Source organism: Helobdella robusta (assembly GCF_000326865.2).
Source record: "Helobdella robusta unplaced genomic scaffold HELROscaffold_8, whole genome shotgun sequence".
Lineage (NCBI taxonomy): Eukaryota > Metazoa > Annelida > Clitellata > Rhynchobdellida > Glossiphoniidae > Helobdella > Helobdella robusta.
This window is the reverse complement of record NW_008705459.1, coordinates 4,000,104-4,023,651: the sequence shown is the minus strand read 5'-3', so window position 1 is coordinate 4,023,651 and position 23,548 is coordinate 4,000,104. Positions and strand designations below refer to the sequence as shown.

The 23,548-nt window shown below is 31.9% G+C and overlaps 5 protein-coding genes across 5 annotated transcripts; 3 read left to right on the top strand and 2 right to left on the bottom strand.

The window, feature by feature from the left end:
* Positions 1-631: 631 nt before the first annotated feature.
* HELRODRAFT_165707 (hypothetical protein) lies at positions 632-3,468 on the top strand (the record flags this gene model as incomplete). The annotated part of the gene is made up of 5 exons (XM_009032230.1): positions 632-716; positions 1,443-1,546; positions 1,983-2,076; positions 2,151-2,298; positions 3,336-3,468. 5 exons carry the CDS (start codon positions 632-634, stop codon positions 3,466-3,468), a joined length of 564 nt encoding a protein of 187 aa, XP_009030478.1.
* A 336-nt stretch (positions 3,469-3,804) lies between these two features.
* HELRODRAFT_185194 (hypothetical protein) lies at positions 3,805-9,571 on the bottom strand. The gene is made up of 13 exons (XM_009032229.1): positions 9,247-9,571; positions 8,937-9,007; positions 8,746-8,829; positions 8,435-8,593; positions 8,147-8,287; positions 7,530-7,594; positions 6,642-6,732; positions 6,348-6,442; positions 5,890-6,016; positions 5,343-5,472; positions 5,010-5,167; positions 4,699-4,828; positions 3,805-4,466 (listed from the first exon to the last, which is right to left on the bottom strand). Exons 1-13 carry the CDS (start codon positions 9,380-9,382, stop codon positions 4,315-4,317), a joined length of 1,539 nt encoding a protein of 512 aa, XP_009030477.1. The 5' UTR covers positions 9,383-9,571; the 3' UTR covers positions 3,805-4,314.
* A 646-nt stretch (positions 9,572-10,217) lies between these two features.
* Positions 10,218-12,213, bottom strand: HELRODRAFT_165705 (hypothetical protein; the record flags this gene model as incomplete). The annotated part of the gene is made up of 6 exons (XM_009032228.1): positions 10,218-10,277; positions 10,384-10,477; positions 10,598-11,412; positions 11,551-11,738; positions 11,864-11,905; positions 12,126-12,213. The coding sequence occupies 6 exons, from the start codon at positions 12,211-12,213 to the stop codon at positions 10,218-10,220; spliced, it is 1,287 nt and encodes a 428-aa protein (XP_009030476.1).
* A 1,062-nt stretch (positions 12,214-13,275) lies between these two features.
* Positions 13,276-14,516, top strand: HELRODRAFT_165704 (hypothetical protein; the record flags this gene model as incomplete). Its single annotated transcript, XM_009032227.1, has 4 exons — positions 13,276-13,321; positions 13,443-13,574; positions 13,668-13,787; positions 13,981-14,516. 4 exons carry the CDS (start codon positions 13,276-13,278, stop codon positions 14,514-14,516), a joined length of 834 nt encoding a protein of 277 aa, XP_009030475.1.
* A 503-nt stretch (positions 14,517-15,019) lies between these two features.
* On the top strand, positions 15,020-17,254 carry HELRODRAFT_108429 (hypothetical protein; the record flags this gene model as incomplete). The annotated part of the gene is made up of 5 exons (XM_009032226.1): positions 15,020-15,316; positions 15,496-15,614; positions 15,792-16,630; positions 16,786-16,921; positions 17,070-17,254. The coding sequence occupies exons 1-5, from the start codon at positions 15,051-15,053 to the stop codon at positions 17,252-17,254; spliced, it is 1,545 nt and encodes a 514-aa protein (XP_009030474.1). The 5' UTR covers positions 15,020-15,050.
* Between the last annotated feature and the right edge of the window lie 6,294 nt (positions 17,255-23,548).

Genomic DNA, 23,548 nt, shown 5'->3' with positions numbered 1-23,548 from the left:
TCAGTATTTTAAATGTTTCTTATTATAACGTTAAGTGTGACACATGTGAATTTTGAGTGTGTGTGTGTGCGTGCGTGCGTGCGTGTGTGTGCGTGTATATACAAAACACGTACAAAAGTTATAGTTTATTAAATTGACAAAATTGTTTTATGGACGTGTTCATAGCGATGATGCACACTTTACATTTTACCAAGTGTTTCTTTTAACGGTTATAACCGGCCGTTCTCTGAAAAGTTACGAGCAGGAAGCACTTGCGCAATTTTCAGGACGATGACGTGAAGATAAGTTTTCCTTGTGCGAATGAAGATGAATTCAAGCACTGGAAAAACAATACAAACATCGTACACAGGCCTTGGAAGTCTTCATATATGACAAGGTATGCAAAATAAAAACATAACGATGCACACAGTGAGATACAAAACACAAAGAAACCACATACAACATGCAAAATACTCCGACAGAAGCGTTAAATTAAGAAAACATGCACATGATGCATCACTTATCTACTGTACTACAGATATAAAGAAGGAAACTAGTTTGTATGAGCATTTTGACGTCTGGCACCTATTGAAAAGTTGTTGTTTTGCTTGCGTTTGAACGATTCATTGATGAAATAAACAGCAAAGAAACAATGCAGGCAACAGATAAAGTGAGGAACAACAAAGGATCGAAGTTGAAAGTTATAAGCAAGCTTCACTGCTACATACAACCTACAAGTACAAACAAACAAACAAACAAACAAACAACAACAGCAACGAATAACAAACCAACAACAAAGTAAAAAACAGCCAGCCAGAAAATAACAAAAAATAAAAAGATGACACAAAAGCAAAGATACAAAAATGTTGAAAAAAGGACGAACACAGCAAGTACTGAACTAAACCACAAGCAACTGAACAAACAGACATTGTAGTATCGAAACAATGACTGCTTTTATCTTTCTCTATTGTTAGTGATAATATATATTTAATGTAAAGAAAAAAAAATCCAACACAATTGGAGACCACACACACGAAATACGTAATATGCAGTCGTGTATAAAAATAACTGAGGTAGATTTACGTACGTGGAAGTGATCTTACAAAGGTGCTATTTAATCATATGCACGTAAAAAATATATTTAAGCGATAATTATTTGCTCATGAATTAATTAATTACTAATATTAGTAAAAGATTAAGTCTGTTTGAATATAATTATCAGGAATCAGGATCGCACCAAAAAATTAATGCATCTGTGTTTGCCTGTATTGTAAGGTAGGATATGAGAATGTACTTCTTGTGACCGTTTGCATGTGGATACGTCATTCTGCGTGAGTGTGTGTCTGTCTCTGTCTCTCTCAATGTTTGTAGTGTGGTAGTGTGTGTGTGTGCGCGCGCGTGTGTGAATATAGTTGCTTGCAAAATTTGTGAAAAAATACATTGGATTGGATTGAAAAATTCAGCAAACTCAAATTTTTTCGAAATAAATAAAAGGGTGGCAAAAGTTTTTTGCACCACCGACTTTGCGCCTGACAGTAGCAGGGTTTTGACGTGGCTACCTGCAGTTGTTAGTTTTTGTATGAAAGACTGAATAGGTGTGAATATACGTGGTGCTGGTCCTCGATTCATTAGTAGTATCGCTCATGTTACATTTTCAAAAAACTGTTATTGATTATCGTTGTTACTATCTGTTATCAAGTTAATTGACGCAGTTATTGTTTTAAGACCTGAGAACACGCAAATACACGTACATATCATCACGAACGTGATAACGCACGGACGTACAAACGAGCACGAATTTGTTAATTTAAATAATAAATCAAAATATTTAAGAACAGATTTGGATAGCCGCATGATTTATTTATTAAGTGCAGTATTAATCCACAACTAAGCGAGTTGACACATACGTTCGCAGGCACAAACATACACACATATGAACAAACAAACACACACCACACACACACACACACACACACACGAGAACAAACGCACACACACACAAGTGTGCCAGCATAGGCAGGCATGCATACTTGTTTCAAACTGATTTACACTTTTATGCTTCTTTTGACTTCGTCTGTTTCCCACTAGGTCCAACAGGTTCGTCAATTGTTTCTTTTCAATATTAAACGAACTGTTTTCGTCGTCATAACAATGAATTTATTTCTTTTCAGAGGCACTCATCTACATTTATCAGGTGGGAAGATTGATATTGGAATGTACACTGCTTATTATATTGAAGCAAAAACATGTAAATATGTCTACTAGAGCAATGCGGTTTCAAACCACGGTTGCGGACAAAAAATTCTCAAAACTCTGCGGGTTTTGCGGTTTGCGGGGTTTGTCTGTGCAGATTATTTAAAAACCGCCTGCAAAATTAAATTTTCAATTTAAAAAAAATTTCAGATTAAAATATTTTGTTTTTACGTTTGTTTGCATATATGTACGTGACTGAGAATGTTAGTGTATTTAAATCTGCTGAGTCCGACCAGTAAAAAATGATTCGAACCACGTTAACGCAATCCTATTTAAACCAAAACAATATTTCAGTCTGTCCAACAGGATTTTATGATTTACAGTATCGAACGCCGAACTCATGTCCAGGAATGTCAACAGAATTACTTTTTGTACATTAACTGCTGAATAAACATGAGAGAATATATCCGATAGAGCTGTTTCGGTCGAATGAAACCTTCTATATCCAGATTGATGCGAAGGCCAAATACCCTTTTTATTTATATTATTATTCAAAACTAACTCAATGGAACGTTCCATAATTTTAGAAACGAAAGACAAATTTGACACCGGCCTAAAATTTATCAGATCTGATTTATCTAATCCTGTCTTCTTTAGAATTGGCGTGACAGTCGCATCCTTCCAAACCTGTGGCATTACACCTTTCGTTAAGCACATGTTGATTATATCCGCTAAGTAGACAATAAAACAGTCAGTATATTCTTTAAATACACGCGTCGGTATTGGGTCCAGTGAGCATGACTTTGTAGGTGACGCATTAACAACTTTACATATCTGTTCCTCAGTCAACACTGGAAACGATTCGAGTGGAATCATAAAATAGTAGAAATTACTGAAAAATTAAAACATTCAGTTGACTTTTTAGTCACTTTTAACTTTGCAGCAAATTTTTTTAAATCATCGGCGCAACGCGTTGAACCAACTTCATTTTCAATGTTGTCTCTTTTCCTAATAATTTATTAACCGTTTGCCTTAAGTATTTGGAATTATTTTTGAATTGACGTTTTAGCGAATCAAAAACTATCGTTTTGCTGAGTAACAAACATTCTTTTATTTCATTGCCAATACCCAATCAACTTTATCATCATAACCATAACAACCAGTCGCTTTGAACCTTTTTTCTTTTATTCGACACATTTGCTTAGCCGTTTAGCAGTCACTGTCAAACCATGGTGCAGTCGGGACATGTTTCCATCGAACTTCATGAAGTGGAGCAACATCGTCACCAATTTTTAAAAGCTTTTCATTGAATATTTTAAAACCCAATTCAACATCATCAAACTGACCATAATGTTTCGAGATAGGTGAGCAAGTATTAACAAGTATTAATATTATGTAATAAGTAGTTAAAAAAGAGGAAATTAAATTATGATTGAGTTTCATTACATTTTACTTCAAAATCAATCTATCAATCTTCGTTTAGCGTCCAGAGACCCAGTTCCCCCGAGGTAGGACGTTTTTTTTACTTCAAAGTATACATATGCCACATGATGCAATGATTTTAGAAAGATTTTCGCAAATGCTAGCGTTAGTTACTAGGTAAGAAGATACCCTACACCGTATAAAAAACAATTCACTAATATTAAAATATTTATTACAAGAAAAGTATAGTAATAATAATAACAACAACGATAATAATAATAATGTTATATTTCGCCTAAACAACAAAATCATAAAACCAAAAAGTGAAATGAAACAACGAAAACCAGAGGTCAGAAATGAATAAATAACATAACAACTCCATTTACACACGTCTTCAACAAGAGTGAATCGTTTAAAGGGTAGCAAGAAGCGAAAAATAAAAGCACAAACAGAGAGGGGAGAGATGGACATTATTTTCTCTAGTTTAAAATTATCTACATGACAAAATATTTTAAATTTATTTTTCACTAAAAACTTTCGACATCATCTCAAATCATAATCATGAATATGTCATGAACTACAGAATAATAATAATAAATAATAAAAATGAAAATCTATAATTAGTAAATATCCCTAGATCTGTAAACATAGAAGCGATAATATGATCGATCATAACACTCCAAAACTTCCTAATCTCAATTAATTAATTAATTAATTAATTCAGGCAGTAATTTTAATTTTTTCAGCCTTCTCGATTAATCCATTATGACCCTCAGTTGCTTTGCTAGCAGCAGCTGCCTTCTTGCTTTTTAACTTGCTGTCCTGCTGGTCGATGGGTGCTGGCTTAACAAATGGAATCTTCTCGCAGTAAGCTTTGATAAATTGAAAATATAATAAATTATGATAATGAAGGTGATGAAAAAATTATGATAATACGACAGGCAGTTATCATTTTCCTCAGTGCCATCATCATCATCATCACTGACGACACTGCACCCATCGTCATCTCTTATACAGGTGACATCTACTGTTAAAAAAAACTATAAATAAAATATCAACATAAATAAAAAGAAGAGTAATAATAATAAAATAATAATTAGTAACCCTGCGGCATGAAGAGTTTAAGAACCTCGGGGACCCTGATGCCATCTTCTTCCTGATGGTTTTCAAGGATCGCACAGATGGTTCGCGTCGTGGCGCACATCGTTGCATTCAGCATGTGCACATATTCTGTCTGTTTGTGTTGGACATTTGTGTGGTGGTGGTCGGCGTATTTTAATCTCCGAGAAATAATATGAACCAAAATTATCTTGGTTAAATTCAATTAAATATAATAATTATAAAAACTCAAATGCAGCCAAAAATCACAACGATTTAGAACAACAAATGACATCAACCAACAGCAGGATATTAACCTCTTGGTTCATTTTCTTGGTGACTCCATACCTAACGAGCAATCTCCTGGCCTGGTAGTCAGTACAGTTGGAGCACGAAACCAGCTCCCTGAATGCTCCTGAACCCGGAAACCATCCCTCCAAGTCCCACTTCTTTGAAGCTGCATTGTTCAGCTCACCTGATAATGTTTGGTTGGTGAGGTTTTGATGTAAAAAAGATGATAAGTACTAAACAGTTAATAACAAAGAACAACATGTTATTTTTGAGCTCTACAATCAAGATGAACAAGGCAGGTTTATATTACTGAAAATAAAGAGAATGAAAGAAAACCAGAAACAACGGCAGCAACTCACCTGAAACGATGTTAACAATCCTGTATGGAATTCCAAGTACCTGATTGAAAGCTTCGGCATTTTTGATCATCTCCTCCATCATCTCCCATGATTTGTTCTCATGCGGTGAGGTCAGCACAAACTGCTCCACCTGCAACAAATAGATCAGGTTGTTTCTTTTATTACAACAACAACAACACACCTTTAGACGACATTTTCCCCGAGATCGGGGGTTGCCGTTTGGTTACCTATGATGAAACCAAATGTCATCATAAATATTTTATTGGCTAATTTTTATGCAGGACGCCCTTCCTTACGCAACCACAGTTATAAGCGGCGGGCCTAGCCTTTGATGATCCAACATCACTCACAAGGCAGTGAGGGTCAGTTTAATGTCATAACCAGGACATAGGTTGTTTCTTTTATTAACCCTTAAAATTACAATTAACCCACAAATATTTAACACTGAAAAAAAACAAACTACAATGCATCCTTGTGTAACTTTAAAAAAAACAAAAAACAAACAAAAACCTCAAACATCACCACAATAGCAACAAAATGTGCCAACCTTTTCAAATTGATGAACCCTGAAGATGCCCCTGGTGTCCCTGCTGTGTGAGCCCACCTCCTGCCTGAAGCACGACGACAGGCCTGCATACTTTATGGGCAGGTCTTGTATTGGTATCCACTCATCTCTGTTGTACATTCAAAAGTTTGTTTGTATGTATACGTGTTTGTGTGCATTTAGAAAAGTATGTATATTTATGTGCATGCTTGTGTGTGATTTTTATATATTTAAGTATGCGCCACAGTTTTATGCTACAATGTTTGGCTAGACATGTCAAAATATGTACCCATAGAATATTTAAAACTGAGGTATGAATAAAAATAAATCAACATTGTGAGTTATTAAAACAAATCAATGTTCAACTGAAGTAGCATATAAAACAATAGTCAGATCATCACAAATTGAGTGAATATTTGAATAATTCACCAACCAAGCAACCAACTATCCAACCAACCAACCTGTGGAAAGCTGCGATTGGTTGCTCAGAGGTAGCAATGAGGTACTTCTCTTCCTCACCTGCATCCTCCTTGTTCTCACTACGCTTGCCAACAACCTGGATGGTCATAATCAACCTTATTATACTTTTATTTACTGAAAAAATTAAGACTAATTGATGAATAAGCAAAATTTTTAAAAAATGTGCAACTGCACAAAATTTCAACGTGATAATAAATATTAGCAATACATTAAAATTTGCAGTAGATAAAAAGTGAGATAGGGACATAATTCATCTTAAGTAATGAGTAGCCCACCTTGTACAATTCCTCATCAAATTGGCTCAGCTGAGCGACTTCCTGCATGACCTCCTTCCTCATGAAGAATGGAGTGTACAGAGCTTTGTATCTGATAGGTTGGTAGTGTTGTTATCTCAGTGACGGCATCATTTGATGATTGAAAAAAAATGTTCTATGCAACCACAAGTTACTCATTCATAAAAACTATTGATTTGAAAAAGAAATAGAGCATTGATACATTTTTAACTTCATTGTAGCTACTTTTTTACTTTTTTCCTTTCAAGAAAAATCATGCAAGCTATGAAATTATCTGCTGAAATATATCCATACTTGTCTAAGCCACTGTGACAATCTATCTTTATTTAATTGATTTAACTAGTTTTACTTCATTAAACAAGCAATTGTGATTTAACATTATTACTACAACTGAAATATAATTCTACCATACCAATTGCAATACATTTATTTTGCATACTGTCTGATAGATACCAAAACTCACTTTGGACATTCATTCAATTGAAAATTTATCCTAATTATTATTTTCAATCTGTTAATAATTATTATTTTGTGTTTAATCAAGAAGGAAAGTGCCCTTTAAATTCAATTTTGTTGTTCCTGGTTTGCTAAAATACCGAATCGACATAATCCAATAGTTTGATTTTATCAGTTTCATATGAGTCAGATAGGAACTTTTTAATGTAATTCCAATTTCATTGTTCACTTCAATTATATAAAAATATGCTTACATGCCTATCCTATTAACAATGCTTAAAAGATATAAAGATATTTCTTGATAAGTTGGCCAATGAATAATATTTTCTCATCTAATGACTCGACAACTTCATTGTTATTTCACCACCCACCAACAAAAATACAGAACACCAACAAAGAGATGGATGTACCAACCCCTTGTCATCCAGCATCCTCAGAGCCAGGTGGATGATGGCTTGCTCCAAGAACACTGCTGGGCCCTGTAATGATAATTTTCAAAATAATAATAACCGAAACAAAAATAACAATTCCCCCCTAAACAATGACAAAGATACATCAAGTTTTACAGCCCAAACATAGGATTAATTTATCAGTCTACTGCTTTCAAATTTTTTGGTAGTACTTCCTACCTACCTGATATGAAAAATGTCTTTCACTATTTTTCCTTAATTAAAGCACAACATTTCATCTACATACCTAGACCATTTTAACTGACTTCTATGCCCTTGAACCAATATTTATAACTGCATTAGATTTTAAATACGTTTATTTAAACTATTTACATCTCTATTATCAACTGGACATGTTTGTGCTCTTGCGTGTTTCATGTTCGTTGATAAATTAAATAATTCAGATTAATTAGCAAAACTGTGAGTATTAGTAAGAATTATGTCTGATTTCATCAGCACAGAATTTACTTTATTATAGAATAAAGTTGAAAAATATTTAATTGAAAAAAAGTATTGATTAGTCAGAATAAATTTCGCTTTTCACGTAATGTTAAATAATTGACTCCATCCAACTTGACTGACTTTCAGATAATATCCCCTGCCTCCAGCAGTGACAGCCCCCCTCTCACCATCAAATCCATCAATCATGTGTATCAGATCAATATGAGAATATTTCTTTCTTGTTTCCACATCTCCCCACGTCTTTTCCAAACCATTTTTCTCCTGGTTAATTTTAAAATTGACAAAATTAAAATAATTACACGCTAAATACTACACTTGTTTTTCTAAAACATAACAATTCTTCAAAGAAGATTAAAAATTGCCAATAGTAATAAAAAAATTTGAGTAAATTTTTAGAGAAGTAGCTACCTCATCATCACTGACAGGCACAGACTCATGAACAAGGTTACCAATTTCCTTCAGGGCATCCAACCTTTTTTTCTCGAGTTCAGTGCAATCCTCATCACTTTTCTTTATTTGCTCGTCAGCAATGGTCGATAGTTTTTTCAATTGAGTTATTGTTAATGCCTTTGAATATATTAAGCATTTAGGTAATGATATAACACATTGTTAATTAAGTAAAGTAGGAAGTAACATAAAAAAACTCCGGATTTTAAAAAATTATCAATAAAATTATAAAAACCTATGTTAAAAACTCTAGAGATGTTATTTCACCTTACCTTAACTTTTTCATTATCCACATTGGACAGATCATTTAAAATTTCCATGGGTATCTCATCCGATTTTCCAATAGCCTCTTTGGCCTTTGAGAAGTTGAAAAATGATAGTTTAATTAATTTATCACCAAATTAAGGTAATCAATAATCAAACTTAAAGTAATATGAAAAAAAATTTTGTACTAAAAACTAACTTTCATTTTTTCTCCAATTGATTTACTACAAACATTTCGTAACTTTTTTAACTGGTCCACTTGAAATCTCACTGGTAGTTGTTGAAATATTTTTTTAAATATTAGATTATGAGATTGACAAAAACTAATATTAAAATTAATTAAATACTGAAAAAACATTTTAAAAAATTGAAAAAAATCAAGAAAACGAATTTGGCAAAAGCAGAGATTCAACAACAACAGCTTTCACATCCATCATCACAAAAAAAAACCAATTTACATCTAACAAACGATTTATATATTTTGGAATAATTTGATCAATCAGACATACTTTTCCTCCATTTGGAATCCAATTCGATCACTTTATCGACCAGTGTGATATCCTTATAACGCTTTCTTTGGCTTTCTCTAATTTTTTCCGGATCGTTACCCTTTTCGACTCGAAATAATTCTATATCGAGAACCATCGTGAATTAAAATTAATAAATAAATTAACAAGAGATTGAAATAACTTTTTTTAAGCTCAACAACACGTCGTGTCCGTAGAAACAAAGAACTGAAATACTAATAGTTGTTGAGAAAAAAATTTTTTAGTTCAATTCTAGACATAAAACAATTAAAATTAAACAGCATAAACTACAGTTATTGAAAAACATAAGCTATTTATGTTAAAAATTTTGCCAAATTCGTGAATTAAAGCTGCCAAAATGTGTAAGTACGCTTAAAGAGAGTTCAAACGAAACGCTTAAAACAGCACTAATATTCAAGGAAATTGCATCATATATGGCACACCCACACACATACATCACATTATATTATTGATTGCTTCCGTATTATCATCAAAAACATTAAATACAGTCTTCTCAGACATGTTTTTAGTCCAGGAAACAAGCATTTATCAATTTTGAGATAAAATTTAACTATTGTTCTTCAAACTCAACCACGCACCTCATGTTTGAAGTATTCTCTATAAATGTGCGTCATGAACTATGTACACCACAGCGACAATTCGTTGATAAGACCGTTACGTCAGGTTGATAATAATTAAATCATTAAATATAATCTTCAAGTCGTTTAAATTTAAATATATTGATTAAAACGAATGAACCTTATCAATTATTTTAAGTATATGTAATTAACACGATGAACGCTTCAAGTATAGCCGTCAATAATGTTTGACAAGCTAGAGATGATAAATTAAAAGAAAATAATGGAAACAAAACATAAAATCGTACACTATAATAATGTAAAAACGAAATATTTTCATTCAATGAAAGGCCAGAATTATTCATCAGTTTTAGATTATTTGTTAGTTTTAGTAGCCAGCTTGGACCTGCCGACGTTACCACCCTTTTTCTTGTCCTGAATGACGTGATGGACAAACTTAATTAACACATATCATACAAATTTCGTTTTAAAAAAAAAGAGTAAAAAAAACTTAAAATGGAAATAAAATGAAATCTGTCACCTGTTTGACATTGAGGTCGTCAATTGATAACGTTTCCATAATCTGGGGTAGGGCGGTTTCACTTTTTTGGATGTCAGCATTCTCTGAGATGGATCTGAGTGGAGAAAAATATAAAACATTAGAAAGAAAAGGAGGCGCTATGTAAATGGAGAATTTAAAATTTGTAATATTAATAACAAGAAATCGTAAAAAGCTTTTGTAATCAGCAAATCACCTTTTTCGAGATCTCTGTTTCCTTGGCAACTTTTTATCAAAAACTGGAACCTTCCCAGGAACGTAATCATCATCATCACAATCGTCATCATTATCCTGAACCTCATCTGCGTTATCGTTGTCGGGCTTGTTCATTTTAGATTTGGCATTCCTCGGTTTTCCTCTCTTGCTTGGAATTGCAAATAATTCTTTGGAAGCGTTGGATGGTGGAGGAGGCAATGTGGTTTTCGTATTCATCGTTGTTGTGGCTGTTGTTGGTTGTGGCTGTTGTGTCTTTGCAGTAGTTGAACTGTTTGGAATGTTGTCAAGCATTTTCAAATTCGATTTAACGTTAATTTTTAACGCTTTTGTGGCTTTCTTTTTATTGTTAACAAGAATCAATTTATCAGCAGTAAGTTTTTTTGAGGTCTGTTCATAACGTTCCAAAGAATTTAAAAAAATCTGGTCAACATTTTCAACACCACCCTCGCCACCATCAGCAACATCAAGTTTTGGAACATCCAGAGGTGGTGCATTCATCTTCTCTACGGAAGCTCTCTCCTCCACCATTTCAACATTGTTGTTTGGCTGAACGTTAATGGCACTGTCTACATGCAGAACGACATTTTCCACAGATGCCATATCATCCTCACAACAGGTTTCGTACTGGGATTGAAACTGCTGACTGTTTGGATCATTGCTTATCACATCTGCATAAGGAAGCAGTTTATCGATGGATTTAGTTTTGTTGTTTTCTGCAATCGATGTTGTACAGACCGGTCCCTCCAACAACTCCACCGCATTCTTCTCCCTCGGCGAGTCTTTTAATGGACCAGCCTAAAAAGTTGATAAAAATGAAGTTCAATCAAAATACTAAGCCAGTGGCGGATAAAATAAATTAAAAAGTTACGACAAATCAAAATAGGTTACTTCATTTTGTTGCTGATGAACAGCTGAATTAAGACTTTTAATTACTTTGAGATTTTCCTCTAAAGTCTGAGTAAAATATTGAATGAGTTGCTGACAGTGCAGTTGTTGTTTCTGAAACATTTCATTAAACGTTTGAGTGTGTTGCTGAAAAAATTGTTGTTGATTCTGTAACACTTCTTGCCTCAGCTGTGGAAGCATGTCATTCACCTTCATCTCCATCTTCAGCTGATGTTCTGTTTTCACATGTTTCAGGGAAAAAGTGATAGAAAAAAAATTAAATTTTAAAATTTTATTTTAATAATTTGAAAATTGACCTATTTGAAAAAATATGCAAAATGAAAAAAATAACATAGAAAACCTTCAAGCATTCTGGCAACTTCAAATTCATCTACTTCTAAGCCTATAAAGTGTAATTAAAGAGTAATTATTACCTCTTTAACAGTGGTTCTGTATATTTAACAACATAAATAAAAATAATAATTTTAATTCTTAAAAAAATTAATTTAAAACAAAATTGTAATATAAACTGATGAAAGAAAATTTTCTTTTAAAAATAAAAACCTTTAAATAATGATTATATAAATTGCAAGTAGTAAAAATAAATGAAATGATTTACTGACGAGTTTCAAAGTTCCATGGAGTAGGAATCTTAATGAACGTCGTTTCACATTCCAACAAAGAACTGTTGACTGAGTCAGGCATAGTCATTGACTTGATGGGAATGTTTCAAAATTTATTTTTGTGAACAATGTCTAAAGTGTAAGGTTGATATCTGAAATAAAATTTAATATATATTATATACTTATTTATTATTCTATTATTAATATAACATAGTATAATATAAATAAGTACTTCAACATTTTCAGTTAAAAAATTTTGTGAAAGTTTATAATTTGCCTAAACATAAAACAATTTTTTAAATTTAATAATTTTAAAATTAAAAATATTTAATCAAAATTAATTTTATATTTTAATTTCAATTTCATTCTTATAATTTATCTTTTTAAATTTATTCAATTTCAAACAACTCAAAAACAAAAGGTCTTCTAAAACTAAAATACAAAAAACAAATAGTAAAAACTACTAAACTAAAGAAAAAGTTGACTCAATCAAAAACAAAATCAAACAAAACAAAACATAGCAAAACATTACATTACAAAAACAAAAGCACAAAAAAAAGTAAAAACAAAATTGAAATTATTGAAAAAAACTTATGAATTTAAGAATAAACATTTTAAAACGTAAAAAAAAGCAAACCAGCAACTAAAAGGTTGGAAACTGCCAACAAGACGAAATAAAATTAAAATTATTTTAAACTTTTAAAATCAGCGCGTCTGCATAAAACCATGTAAACAAAATATTCCGAAAAATTGAGTCCGGCACAACTTTAAAAAAGAGATGGACGAACAATTTTAACTTAATATTTTAACTCAAAATCTTTTCAATTAATTTCATCCATTCTGTTTTTTTTGTTTGTATATTATTATATATATGCATCCATACATAAATAATATATCAAAATATATATTTGAATAAAAATGAAAATCTATTACTCTAAAATCAAAATTGGCAAACAATTCATTTGATAAACATTTTCAATTTTTAGTCTTTGAATGACGTTTTTAATTGAATTTTGTTAAGGTTTTAAAATGTGAATACATTCTAAATTAATCATCAAAAATTTTGTTTTCGTCACAACATTTATTAAAATTTTTTCAATTAAATAAAATTATTAATTTAATAAAGTTGTGGCTCTGCTAGATAGACAACATGCCTACTTGTAAGAAAGATGCTGACTGCAAAATAAAAAAAGGATGTATGTATGGTTTTAAAATTTGTGTCCATCATTATATTATACCATGTGAACAATATCATATTGAATATGATCACTATAGATACTTGAATAAATATTAATAATAATATCTATCTAATCGCAGACCGTATCAGCAGTCTAGACTCGGACACATCTTCGATTTCGCTTTCGAAGATAGCCTCTGAGGTTAGCATATGTCGATCGAAGGATGTCCAGAAGATGAAGCAAGTTCATCCGGTTTATGCATCTTATACCGGTTTCTAAGAAATTATGTTTTATCTATTTTAAATTTAGTTATTATTTCAGAAATTACTATCTACTTGTTCATAAATTCTAATTATTTGAAAAGCTCCCGGACCAAATGCTTACCCAATCAAATCATGCACCGGTTACAAAGACCATGACCCGACCAAAACAGTTATGCCAGCGTATAGTTTCTTTAGAGATGTTCGATTTCGCGACCCACCAAGTAACTTCAAAATTTTAAATAGAAATATACATCGTACTCAGCAATTAAATGTTTGATTTCATCAAGTGCGCATTACTCGCGATGCAGTCGTCCCGTCACTTGTTTACATTTATTTTATCAGAACGTTGTTTTTGACATAAACGTAAACAAACTACGAATGCTAACTTAATTCTTGAAATTGAAAAATTTGCAGAACCGCCAGAGCCATTTTGCGAGATAGACTGTACGAAACATGTTTGTTTTAAATGCTGTACAATACCGAAGTACGTTCCGATCGAAAAGGTATCCGACGTACCGGCTCCAAACACTTACAACCTCAATCCCGGTTACCAGTTAGTCGAGAAGCAGTCTCCAAAATACACCTTCGGCTACCGATTGTGCGACAAGATTAACATAACACCGGGACCGAACGAGTATTGCATTACGTGCGGGAGCAAATATTATCCATGGAGTGCAGGATTCAGCATGGGTATCAGAGATGCATACAACTCCTACTTGAGAGACATCTGCAAAACTCCGGCCATACAATCAGTTAATTCTTCTTGTGTGTTACGAAGGGCTCCAAGTTATTCTATCGGAAAAATATTGGCGCCACTGGTTAAAGAGAAAAGTCCCGGGCCAGGCGCTTACAAGCCTGAATGTGTGACTTTGAATAAAGAAAGACATCCGCAATATTCGTTCGGCAAACGACACTCCAAATACAAAATCACGCCCATTGTTTTGTCTTGAGCATTTGTTTACATTAACTCTCTCGTTATTTTGCAGTACGTGTTACTTTTTTCTTGACACAGTTCGCTTTCACGATTTTTATATGAACACATTCTGTTTCGACAAATAAAAAATTTCTGTCTTATGATAATAGAGTGAATGATAAACACGAACATATAGGATGCATGCACGCAGTCGGTCATATCTCGTATGTTCAATATAAGGAGGAAAAGAGAATGTGAAACTTATCGGTTGTTGACATTGAAATTTTTTCTGCGGCGAAACATCAGATGATGAACACGAACAACAAAATATTATTATGTTCATTCGAAAGTATCTCAAAATAATTTTTTCTTTTTATTCAGAAGCATTTAATGCCAAGCAATCGATAAATAAAACTAATTATTAACCGTTACAAATCAAAAGCTTATAAATTATTCAAATAGTGCAACGTTTGCATGTTTAATTCGTTAACGATTCGCAAAAAGACCGTACTGTGAACGTCTTAGCAGACTGAACTGTGCAACGAGCAAGTAATATATAAAAAATTTGACGATGTTTTCTACAATCCGACTGGAAATTTTTCAACCAACAACGACAGTGATAGTCGGTTTCACCTTCGTATCATTCCTGGTGGCGCGTGTCCTCTTCAAAAATATTTGTCGGTGCGTCAACCCGGAAAGAAAACTGCCGCCATGTTTGACGAGTCTACCGATTGTCGGATCTCTGCCTTTCGTTGGCGATCCCGCCTTCATGCACGTTCACTTCATGCAGAAAGCCAAGGAACTTGGAAATGTATTTGCATTCTATATGTGCAGAAGGTCAGTTTCTGTTTCTTTCTTCAAAACATTTTAATTATGTTCCATTAAGATATTTCAAAATGTTTTACGTAGTAGATGTCGGCTTGGCTAAATAATTTAAAAAGATAATAAAATGAAAGTCAAATTTTGTTAAAAAATTAATTTATTAAACTATGTTCATGACTACCAAATAATTTCAGATATGTGGTCGTTTTAAATGGTAAACAAGCCATACAAGATGCTTTCGTTAAACAATCTTTTGCCTTTTCAAGCCGTACTATATTCTATCTAACAAAAATCATCAACCCAAGAAGAGCAGGTTTGTAGTGAAATGTTTTCGTGAATGAAAAAGCCATCTTGTAAATAATAGTGCACAATGCGTGACAACCATTCGAAGAAATTTGTGTAAATTTTTTTATCACCAAAGTATTTCAATATTTTATATTGTTTATATTTTACTAATTTAAAATTTTGTTTAAATAAAAACATTTTTTAGGAATTGTCGAACACGTATTTGACGACCATTTTAAAATTCATCGTCGTCTCTCAGTGAATGTTTTAAAAAATTTTGGCTTCGGCGATTCGTCTATGGAGCGTATCATCACGCATGAAGTTGAAGACCTCGTGCAAAGATTGAAGATCAAAAACGGCCAACCCTTCAATCCAGAGTTTGAATTAACGGCAGCCGCTTCCAACGTTATCGGCTGCATGATCTTCGGAAAGCCTTGGTCCAAAAATGACCCTGAATTTCTGGAAGGAATCGACATAATGCACAGCTTAGTCAGGGGTTCCTTCAAATCGTTTCTCATCAATTTCTTCCCTATTTTAAGATTTCTCCCAACATTTAAACAAGTTATGAGGAATATTATAGCCGCTGATAAGCGCTGGGTAGACTACATCAAGAGAATTCTCAAACGAGTAGCGAATGAAAAAAATATAAAAAATTTTTATACAATGTATCAAAGTGAATTGAAAAAAATGTCATCAAACTCAAATACAGAGACTAATAACTGCGATATAGACCACGAAGAACAGTTGATCAGCACAATCAGAGATTTATTTTTTGGAGGCACAGAGACAACGGCGACAACTCTGCAATGGATGATCCTCAACATGGCGAACAATCAAACGGTCCAGGATAAAATATGGAAAGAACTGGACACTGTCGTCGGACGCGAAAGATTTCCAAGCTGGGAAGATAGAAAAAAATTACCTCTCATTGAAGCTGCGATTCTTGAAGTGATGAGGATTAAAACGTTGGCCCCTTTGGCTGTACCTCACTCCACATTAAGAGATTGCGTTGTTGATGGATGTTTCATTCCGACCGGTGTGATGGTAATTTCATTTGTTTTTTAATTTGTATCTAATCTAAAAAATTATAAATAGTTAAAACTTGAATACATTAAACTAGTTTTTTAAATGTAAATAATTTTTGAAAATTGAAAATAAATTAAAGTTTTCTTTTTTTTAGCTTTATTTTTTGTTTCGAGGTAATGCCAAACATATACAGTGTTCATATGGACCCAGAAGAATGGCCTGAACCTGAAACGTTCAAAATAGAAAGATTCTTAAGCGTGGATAAGACCCAAATCGTCAACAGTGATCGGATCATTCCATTTTCTTTAGGTTTGGTGAAGTTGTGTAAAAACGTTGGTGACTCTCGATTCGAGCTGTGTAGTCGACGTTTTAAATAAGTAGCATTTTAAAATTTACAAATTAAAAAAATAATTCAAATTGATGACTGAGGCATTCAATTGTACAAATTTCGAAACAGGAAAAAGATCGTGCTTGGGAGAAAGCATGGCCCGCCAAGAACTCTTTTTCTTTACTTCTTCGCTTATTCACCAGTTTAAAATTCTTCCACCTGAGGGTCAGAAAGAAATTGTGTCTGCAGAAATGCCTGGAGGACTGACGGTGCATCCAGCTCCGTTTGAAGTTAGATTGGTTGCCAGGTATTAGGAGAGCAATTCTCTTATTAATTCATCGCGAACTTCTGAATTGACAATTTTTAACCATTTCGGTAACTTTTAACATCAGGCAAAAACATATTTATGCAATTAGGCAAAACTTACCAAACATACATACGCACACTACACAGATAAAACCGCGCACAACTACGTGCCTATGTATATTTACACATGCATGTGCTATTGTTGCGTTGTCTAGGTGCATCTCAGCGCTATGTATGTTTGAGCGAGTTGTACGAAACGAAAGTCTGTATTTACTCATGTACTCATGGATTTTGGATACATAGTCTGAATAAACACGTCGATAGTGAGTGGGTATCTGTATGCATTTCATCTTCTTCGTAGCTGTGTGTATGCATGAACGAGTGATATTGACATGAGCGTTTTTGTTCATGTGTCATTATCTGTGAATTGGTATATTTTTTATGAAAGACAAATAATAATGTGGATGTTTATGCACGTGTGTGCGTGCTAATTGCGTGTGTATGATTTTCGTTCGCACTATATCACGTATTTGATTGATATCGGTTTAGCTGAGGTGTGCGTTAGTAGTTGCTTTGCTTCGTTAGTGATGGCCTACCTACTTACCTGCCTGCCTGCCTGCCTGCCTGCCTGCCTACCTGCCTGCCTGCTACGTCCTTTTGTTGTTGCAATGTGGAGCAAACAAATTGGGCTCTGTTACATTTATTATATCGTTGTAAATTGACTGCTGTATATTTGTACATAATTAAAAAATTTTAATTTATTTTTTATGTTAATTTTTCTAAACTTCAAATTCATTATCTTGCAATTTTATAAATTAAGAAAATATCCAAAACTTGTTATAAATATTCATTTGAGCAGCGTTTAAGATTTTAAAATCTTTAACCGCCAGGTTGTATAATGCATAATTGTTAATTGCTAATAGTGGGTGGAGCTTCTGATTCAGATGAAAAACGTGTTGCATAGGTTTCTAGTAATATATGAATCCGATTAGGGAAAAAAAGAAGATAAGTCTTTAGGTGTAGTGATAAGTGTTCACTTTTGTATGATTATTTAGTTGGAAATGTTGTTAAACAAGTTTTTCCTGAAAATAAGATGTTGCCACAAATGATGAGCAATATCCTTGATGAAAAATTACCAAATTCCAAAAATAATGCACCTAAAAGCATAACACCAAAACTTTATGAACAGTTAATATAATATGAATAACAAAACAAATAAAAAAAATTGTTTAAAGTATAAAATGTGAAAAAGCTATATTACACTTTTTCTAGCTCCAGAGGAATCAGCAACACACGAAGTTTGTGATTGGTGGAGATCTTTTTTGGTTCTATTCAAACCGGGTCACTGCACGCTCTGCGAAACAACAACAGACGACCTTAACCACTAAGCCACCAGGCCGCCCAAAAAAATAAAGATAGAAATATTTCTGGCACGACTCATTACAAAATATTCTGACATGCAACAGAAACATAAAAATATTTAATTATGTTTGCTTTTCATGTGTGTTTCATTATTTAACTATCATCTCGGATGGAGAAATAGTGTGATGGTTAAGATGTCTGTTCCTGCTGTTGCAGTGGCAGTGTTCAAATCTAAAAAGATCCATATCACGTGTTATGTGCGCCAAACAATTTCACATTCTTCCGCCGTTGGGCCACAACAAAATTGTGACAGAGGAGGTTATCGGGATCACAATACTCCCTCCCCATTCAACGTGAGATTTGTTCTAGGGTCATGAAGTTGTTGGTTGTTAATATTTTGGAGTTTTTTGGAATTTTCAGTACTTCAATTTATTCGTATAAACAAACTTTTTATAACTTTTGTGCTAAGCACAAATTAATATACTTTTTAATAAAATTTCGTAAAATTAATGAGCTGATTTTTTATAAAAAAATATATTTACAAATCAACCTGATATGATATTTTTGGTTAATGTTAAATTGTTGAATTTGCTTGATTGGAAAGTTTATGTAAGCTTTTAGCGACCGAGTGAATTGGTTTTTGTTCCGTGAAACAACTGCGTTCGTTTTTTATCCGAAGCGTTTTTTGTTGCATCGTCACTATTTCAAAGTTCAGTTCAGTGAACGTAGATGAAATAAAGTCAAATATTGATTGAATGATGTTTATAAGATGGATAAAGTTTAAAATTTTTACAATTCAAATTTACAAACAATAATAGGTTGCAATGATATAAGTATATGAAAGTATTGTTATTGATTAATCACTACCTTTAATATAAGTTTGAAATTTTTAAAACGGCATGCTGGCCAGTGAATAAAACATTGATGGTAATTAAGAAAACGATTTAAAAATTTTTTCATTTTCAATAGGTATTGATGCTCTCAAACCACAAAAAAACAAAAAATGTCCACAGAGTTTTGTTTTCTATAAAAACAATTTTCAAATTGTTTTGCCTTCGAACAAATAAACTGTTCCGTCGAAGTTTATTCTCGGATCACGATCGCCAAACAACTCAAGGACAGCAGCAGCAAAAAATATCGAAAAACGCAAAAAATTTTACCGCACCAGCAACGTTACAAAATTAAATGTATAGCGTCTGTCGTCATAAATCATTTAAAAACTGGTCAGATAAAAACTAATACAAAAAATTTCCTGTCACTCATCATTAGAAAAAAAAACCTACGCATCCTCTTCTCTTAGACTCTGCAAGAATGTTTGTAGCTGGAACATGGGAAGCTGATAGAGAGGCCATTTAACAGCAGAGGAATTCAATTAGGATGAATTAACTTCAAAAAGCTCTTTTTAAATACTATAATGACGTTTTAGAATTGAATCTCCGACAAAACAACAATTTAAAAATGTTGATAATCTTATTTACAACGATAGATAGCGTTTCTAAACATCAAAATGCCACGAATGTGCTTCCCGTTTCTAAACTCCTTTTTAAAATTTTCTTTTAAACTCATCGAAATCACACAAATAAAAAAACCAAGTGTTGACGGATGTGTAATTTGGCCTACTACTCCTACTCAACAATATACGACCTGTGAGACGTTACGTGGGACAAGGGGTTTTTGTTCAGTTTGAGATGTGGATATTTTATTCCTGACATTATTATTTTTTTAATTAAATTTTTTTGTCATACTTTTAACAATAGCAAAATAGAATTTAGAATATTCAGTCGGTAAAATAAGTACAAATGAATGTATTTTTTATCAGAAACTTTTATTTTCAACTTATTTAATGGTTGAAACAGAATAGATAGTTTGAAATATTTATATCACTTTTTGTAATTCTACTTTTCTACGCGTTAGCATACTGAAGATTTAAAATACTGAATATTATATTATTGAGTAGTTGAATGTTGATTAACAAAACTGTATGCCAATTCGAATGAACATTTCTCTCTTTAATCATTTCATACAAATCCTGTACAGATTCATACAAAGTTTGTACAAAGTTTATACAATTCTATACAAAGTTTACAACTTCATATAATTTTTTGTATGTTGGAATAGTGATTATATTCAGTGACTTGAACTTTGACCTTGGATAACTTAAAAAAAAATTATTTCGGTAAATTTTAAAAATTGTGTTGCTCATTGCCTTAATTAATCATCCGATATGAATTGCTCATCAGTTATTTGACCTCACATTTCAAACGATTTTTACGAAAATAACTTGTTATTATTTTATTATTATTTCATTATTTTATTATTATTTATTTTCATTCATTATTGATTTTATCATTGTCGTTCTTATTATCATTATTATTAAATTGTTACTATTGAGTTGCTTTTGTTATTATCATTACTATTTTGCACTTAGAATGTTATAATTGTTGTTACTTATTATAATTAATATTATTATTACAACTAATGATATTATTATTAATTTTTATTGTTGTTCATTAAAAGTTGAAAATTCTCCTCCTCTGGTGATGGACTTTTTTTGCCGTCAAATATTTTCAAACACCGGCTTGGATGAAAAATTGTTGAAAAATTAGATACTAAAGCAGGGGTGGGCATACTACGCATGCGGCCCGCCAAGCTATTTTCTGCGGCCCGCGAGGCCTTGTTTGCCAAAAAATGTGGTCAACCAGACATTATAACCAAAAATAAGAAGCCGCAAATCTTAAAAATTTTCCCCCGGATCGAAAAGGTTTGCTATTTAAGTACATATGTGACCTTTAAGAGGTAAAATAGTTCTCAATGCTGCCCTCACAGCAAAAAGCTTGCCCACCTATGCACCAAGCAATGAAATAAAGTCTCAAAATTTTTTAAACAAGCAGATTGATACAAAAAATTAGACAAATTATTGGCTTCTAAAATGTTTTAGGTTTTACGGATAAGGTACTTTCACAAATAATTACTGACTCCCACTAAATGACTATGGGTTTTTACTTTTTCTTTGTTCCGGGATTTTTCCGCGTGTAAATCTAGCCCTGTTGGTCATTAAGTGTACAATTTTATTTAATTCATCATTCATGTTAGCATTTTCAATACTGTTGTTATCTATAATTATTTTTATTAACTATCATTAATAATAATTTTGATTATTATAGTTATTCGTCTTTGGTAATATTAGCATTGTTATTTATCATCACCAAAGTTATAACGATGACGATGATGCTGATCGCCTCCGTCATCACCTGTCATCTATAATTTTCATACAGCGTAAATAACATATTGAGAGAAGAAGTGCACATCTGTAATCAATAAATGGCGGCTCATCAATATAAATATGACTATTCTTATTATTTTAATTGTTATTCTTATTATTATATTATTATTTTATTATTATTTTTTAATTATTATTATTTTTTATTGACACCGTGCAAGCAAACTTATTTCTTTGCGTTGTATCTCGAATGTATGGCGCGCACGCACGCACGTACCCACCAACTACCTGTTCTACAGGTGACTAGATGTTTGTTCTTTCAATTTATTTGTTTATTTAATTATTTTTGATTATCACGTTGTGATAATTATATTAATATAAGGAGTAGTAATAACAACAACGTCGATAATAATAATAATAATAATAATAATAATAATAATAATAATAATAATAATAATAATAATAATAATAATAATTGTTGTTGTTGTTGTTATTAATATTTTTTCAATTTTCAATAACTTAAAAAAAATTGTTAGTCGAGAGATGCTATACTGTAGGACTGTTAATTCAGGTTAATATTAAGCGCTAAATAAATTATTATTATTATTGTTGTTAATATTTATATTATTATTATTGTTTAGTGGATATATTATTATTATATTATAATTATTTTCATTTTTTGATGAATGTTTTATCGTCACTTTTACTATCATCATCATCATCATCGTCGTCGTCGTTGTCGTCGTCACCATCATCATTCACATCGTCATTTTCACCACACAACATCACCATCTTCGTAATCATTGTAGTCATCATCATCATCTTCAAATATTTTTATAATCATTATCACCATCATCATCATTGTCATCATCATCACCATCATCATCGTCGTCGTCATCTTTATCACCATAATCGTCATCAACATTATCACATTATCATCTTCTTCGTCATTGTCATCTTCATTGTTATTCCATTAGCTATTAAATATTTTATGATAGTATTGCATCGGATATAAGCTAACAACAATATGTTTGGGCAATATGAGAATAGTGTGTGAGGTTTTTTTGCTCAGAAAAATGATTTTTTTAAAATTATTTATTGCAATCAATGTATTAAAAAGTGAAATTCAATAAAGAATAACGGATTTTTTATTTTTCATTTCACATTCACATTTCCATTGCAACACAAACATAAATTTAAAATTAACAACAAATATTTTTATTCAATAATATTTATATTAATTAATTAATTAATATATTAATTAATATTATATTAATTAATTATTATATATTATTATTAATTATATATATATAATTAATAATAATATATATATATATATAATATATATATTATATATTTATATATTATTATATAATATATTATTAATTAATTGATTGGTTTGTGAACATTTCAGCTAGACAATGTTTGGCTTAGTTATTATGGATATCGCGAAGGATAGATAGATAGATAGATAGATAGATAGATAGATAGATAGATAGATAGATAGATAGATAGATAGATAGATAGATAGATAGATAGATAGATAGATAGATAGATAGATAGATAGATAGATAGATAGATAGATAGATAGATAGATAGATAGATAGATAGATAGATAGATAGATAGATAGATAGATAGATAGATAGATAGATAGATAGATAGATAGATAGATAGATAGATAGATAGATAGATAGATAGATAGATAGATAGATAGATAGA

Excerpts from the sequence above, each read along its gene's own strand:
- HELRODRAFT_185194 (XM_009032229.1), bottom strand. The coding sequence starts at position 9,382 with ATGGTTCTCGATATAGAATTATTTCGAGTCGAAAAGGGTAACGATCCG. Across the intron at positions 7,595-8,146 it reads GCAGGGGATATTATCTGAAA|GGCCCAGCAGTGTTCTTGGA; the intron begins GTCAGTCAAGTT and ends TTATCATTACAG. Across the intron at positions 6,443-6,641 it reads TTGATGAGGAATTGTACAAG|GTTGTTGGCAAGCGTAGTGA; the intron begins GTGGGCTACTCA and ends ATGACCATCCAG.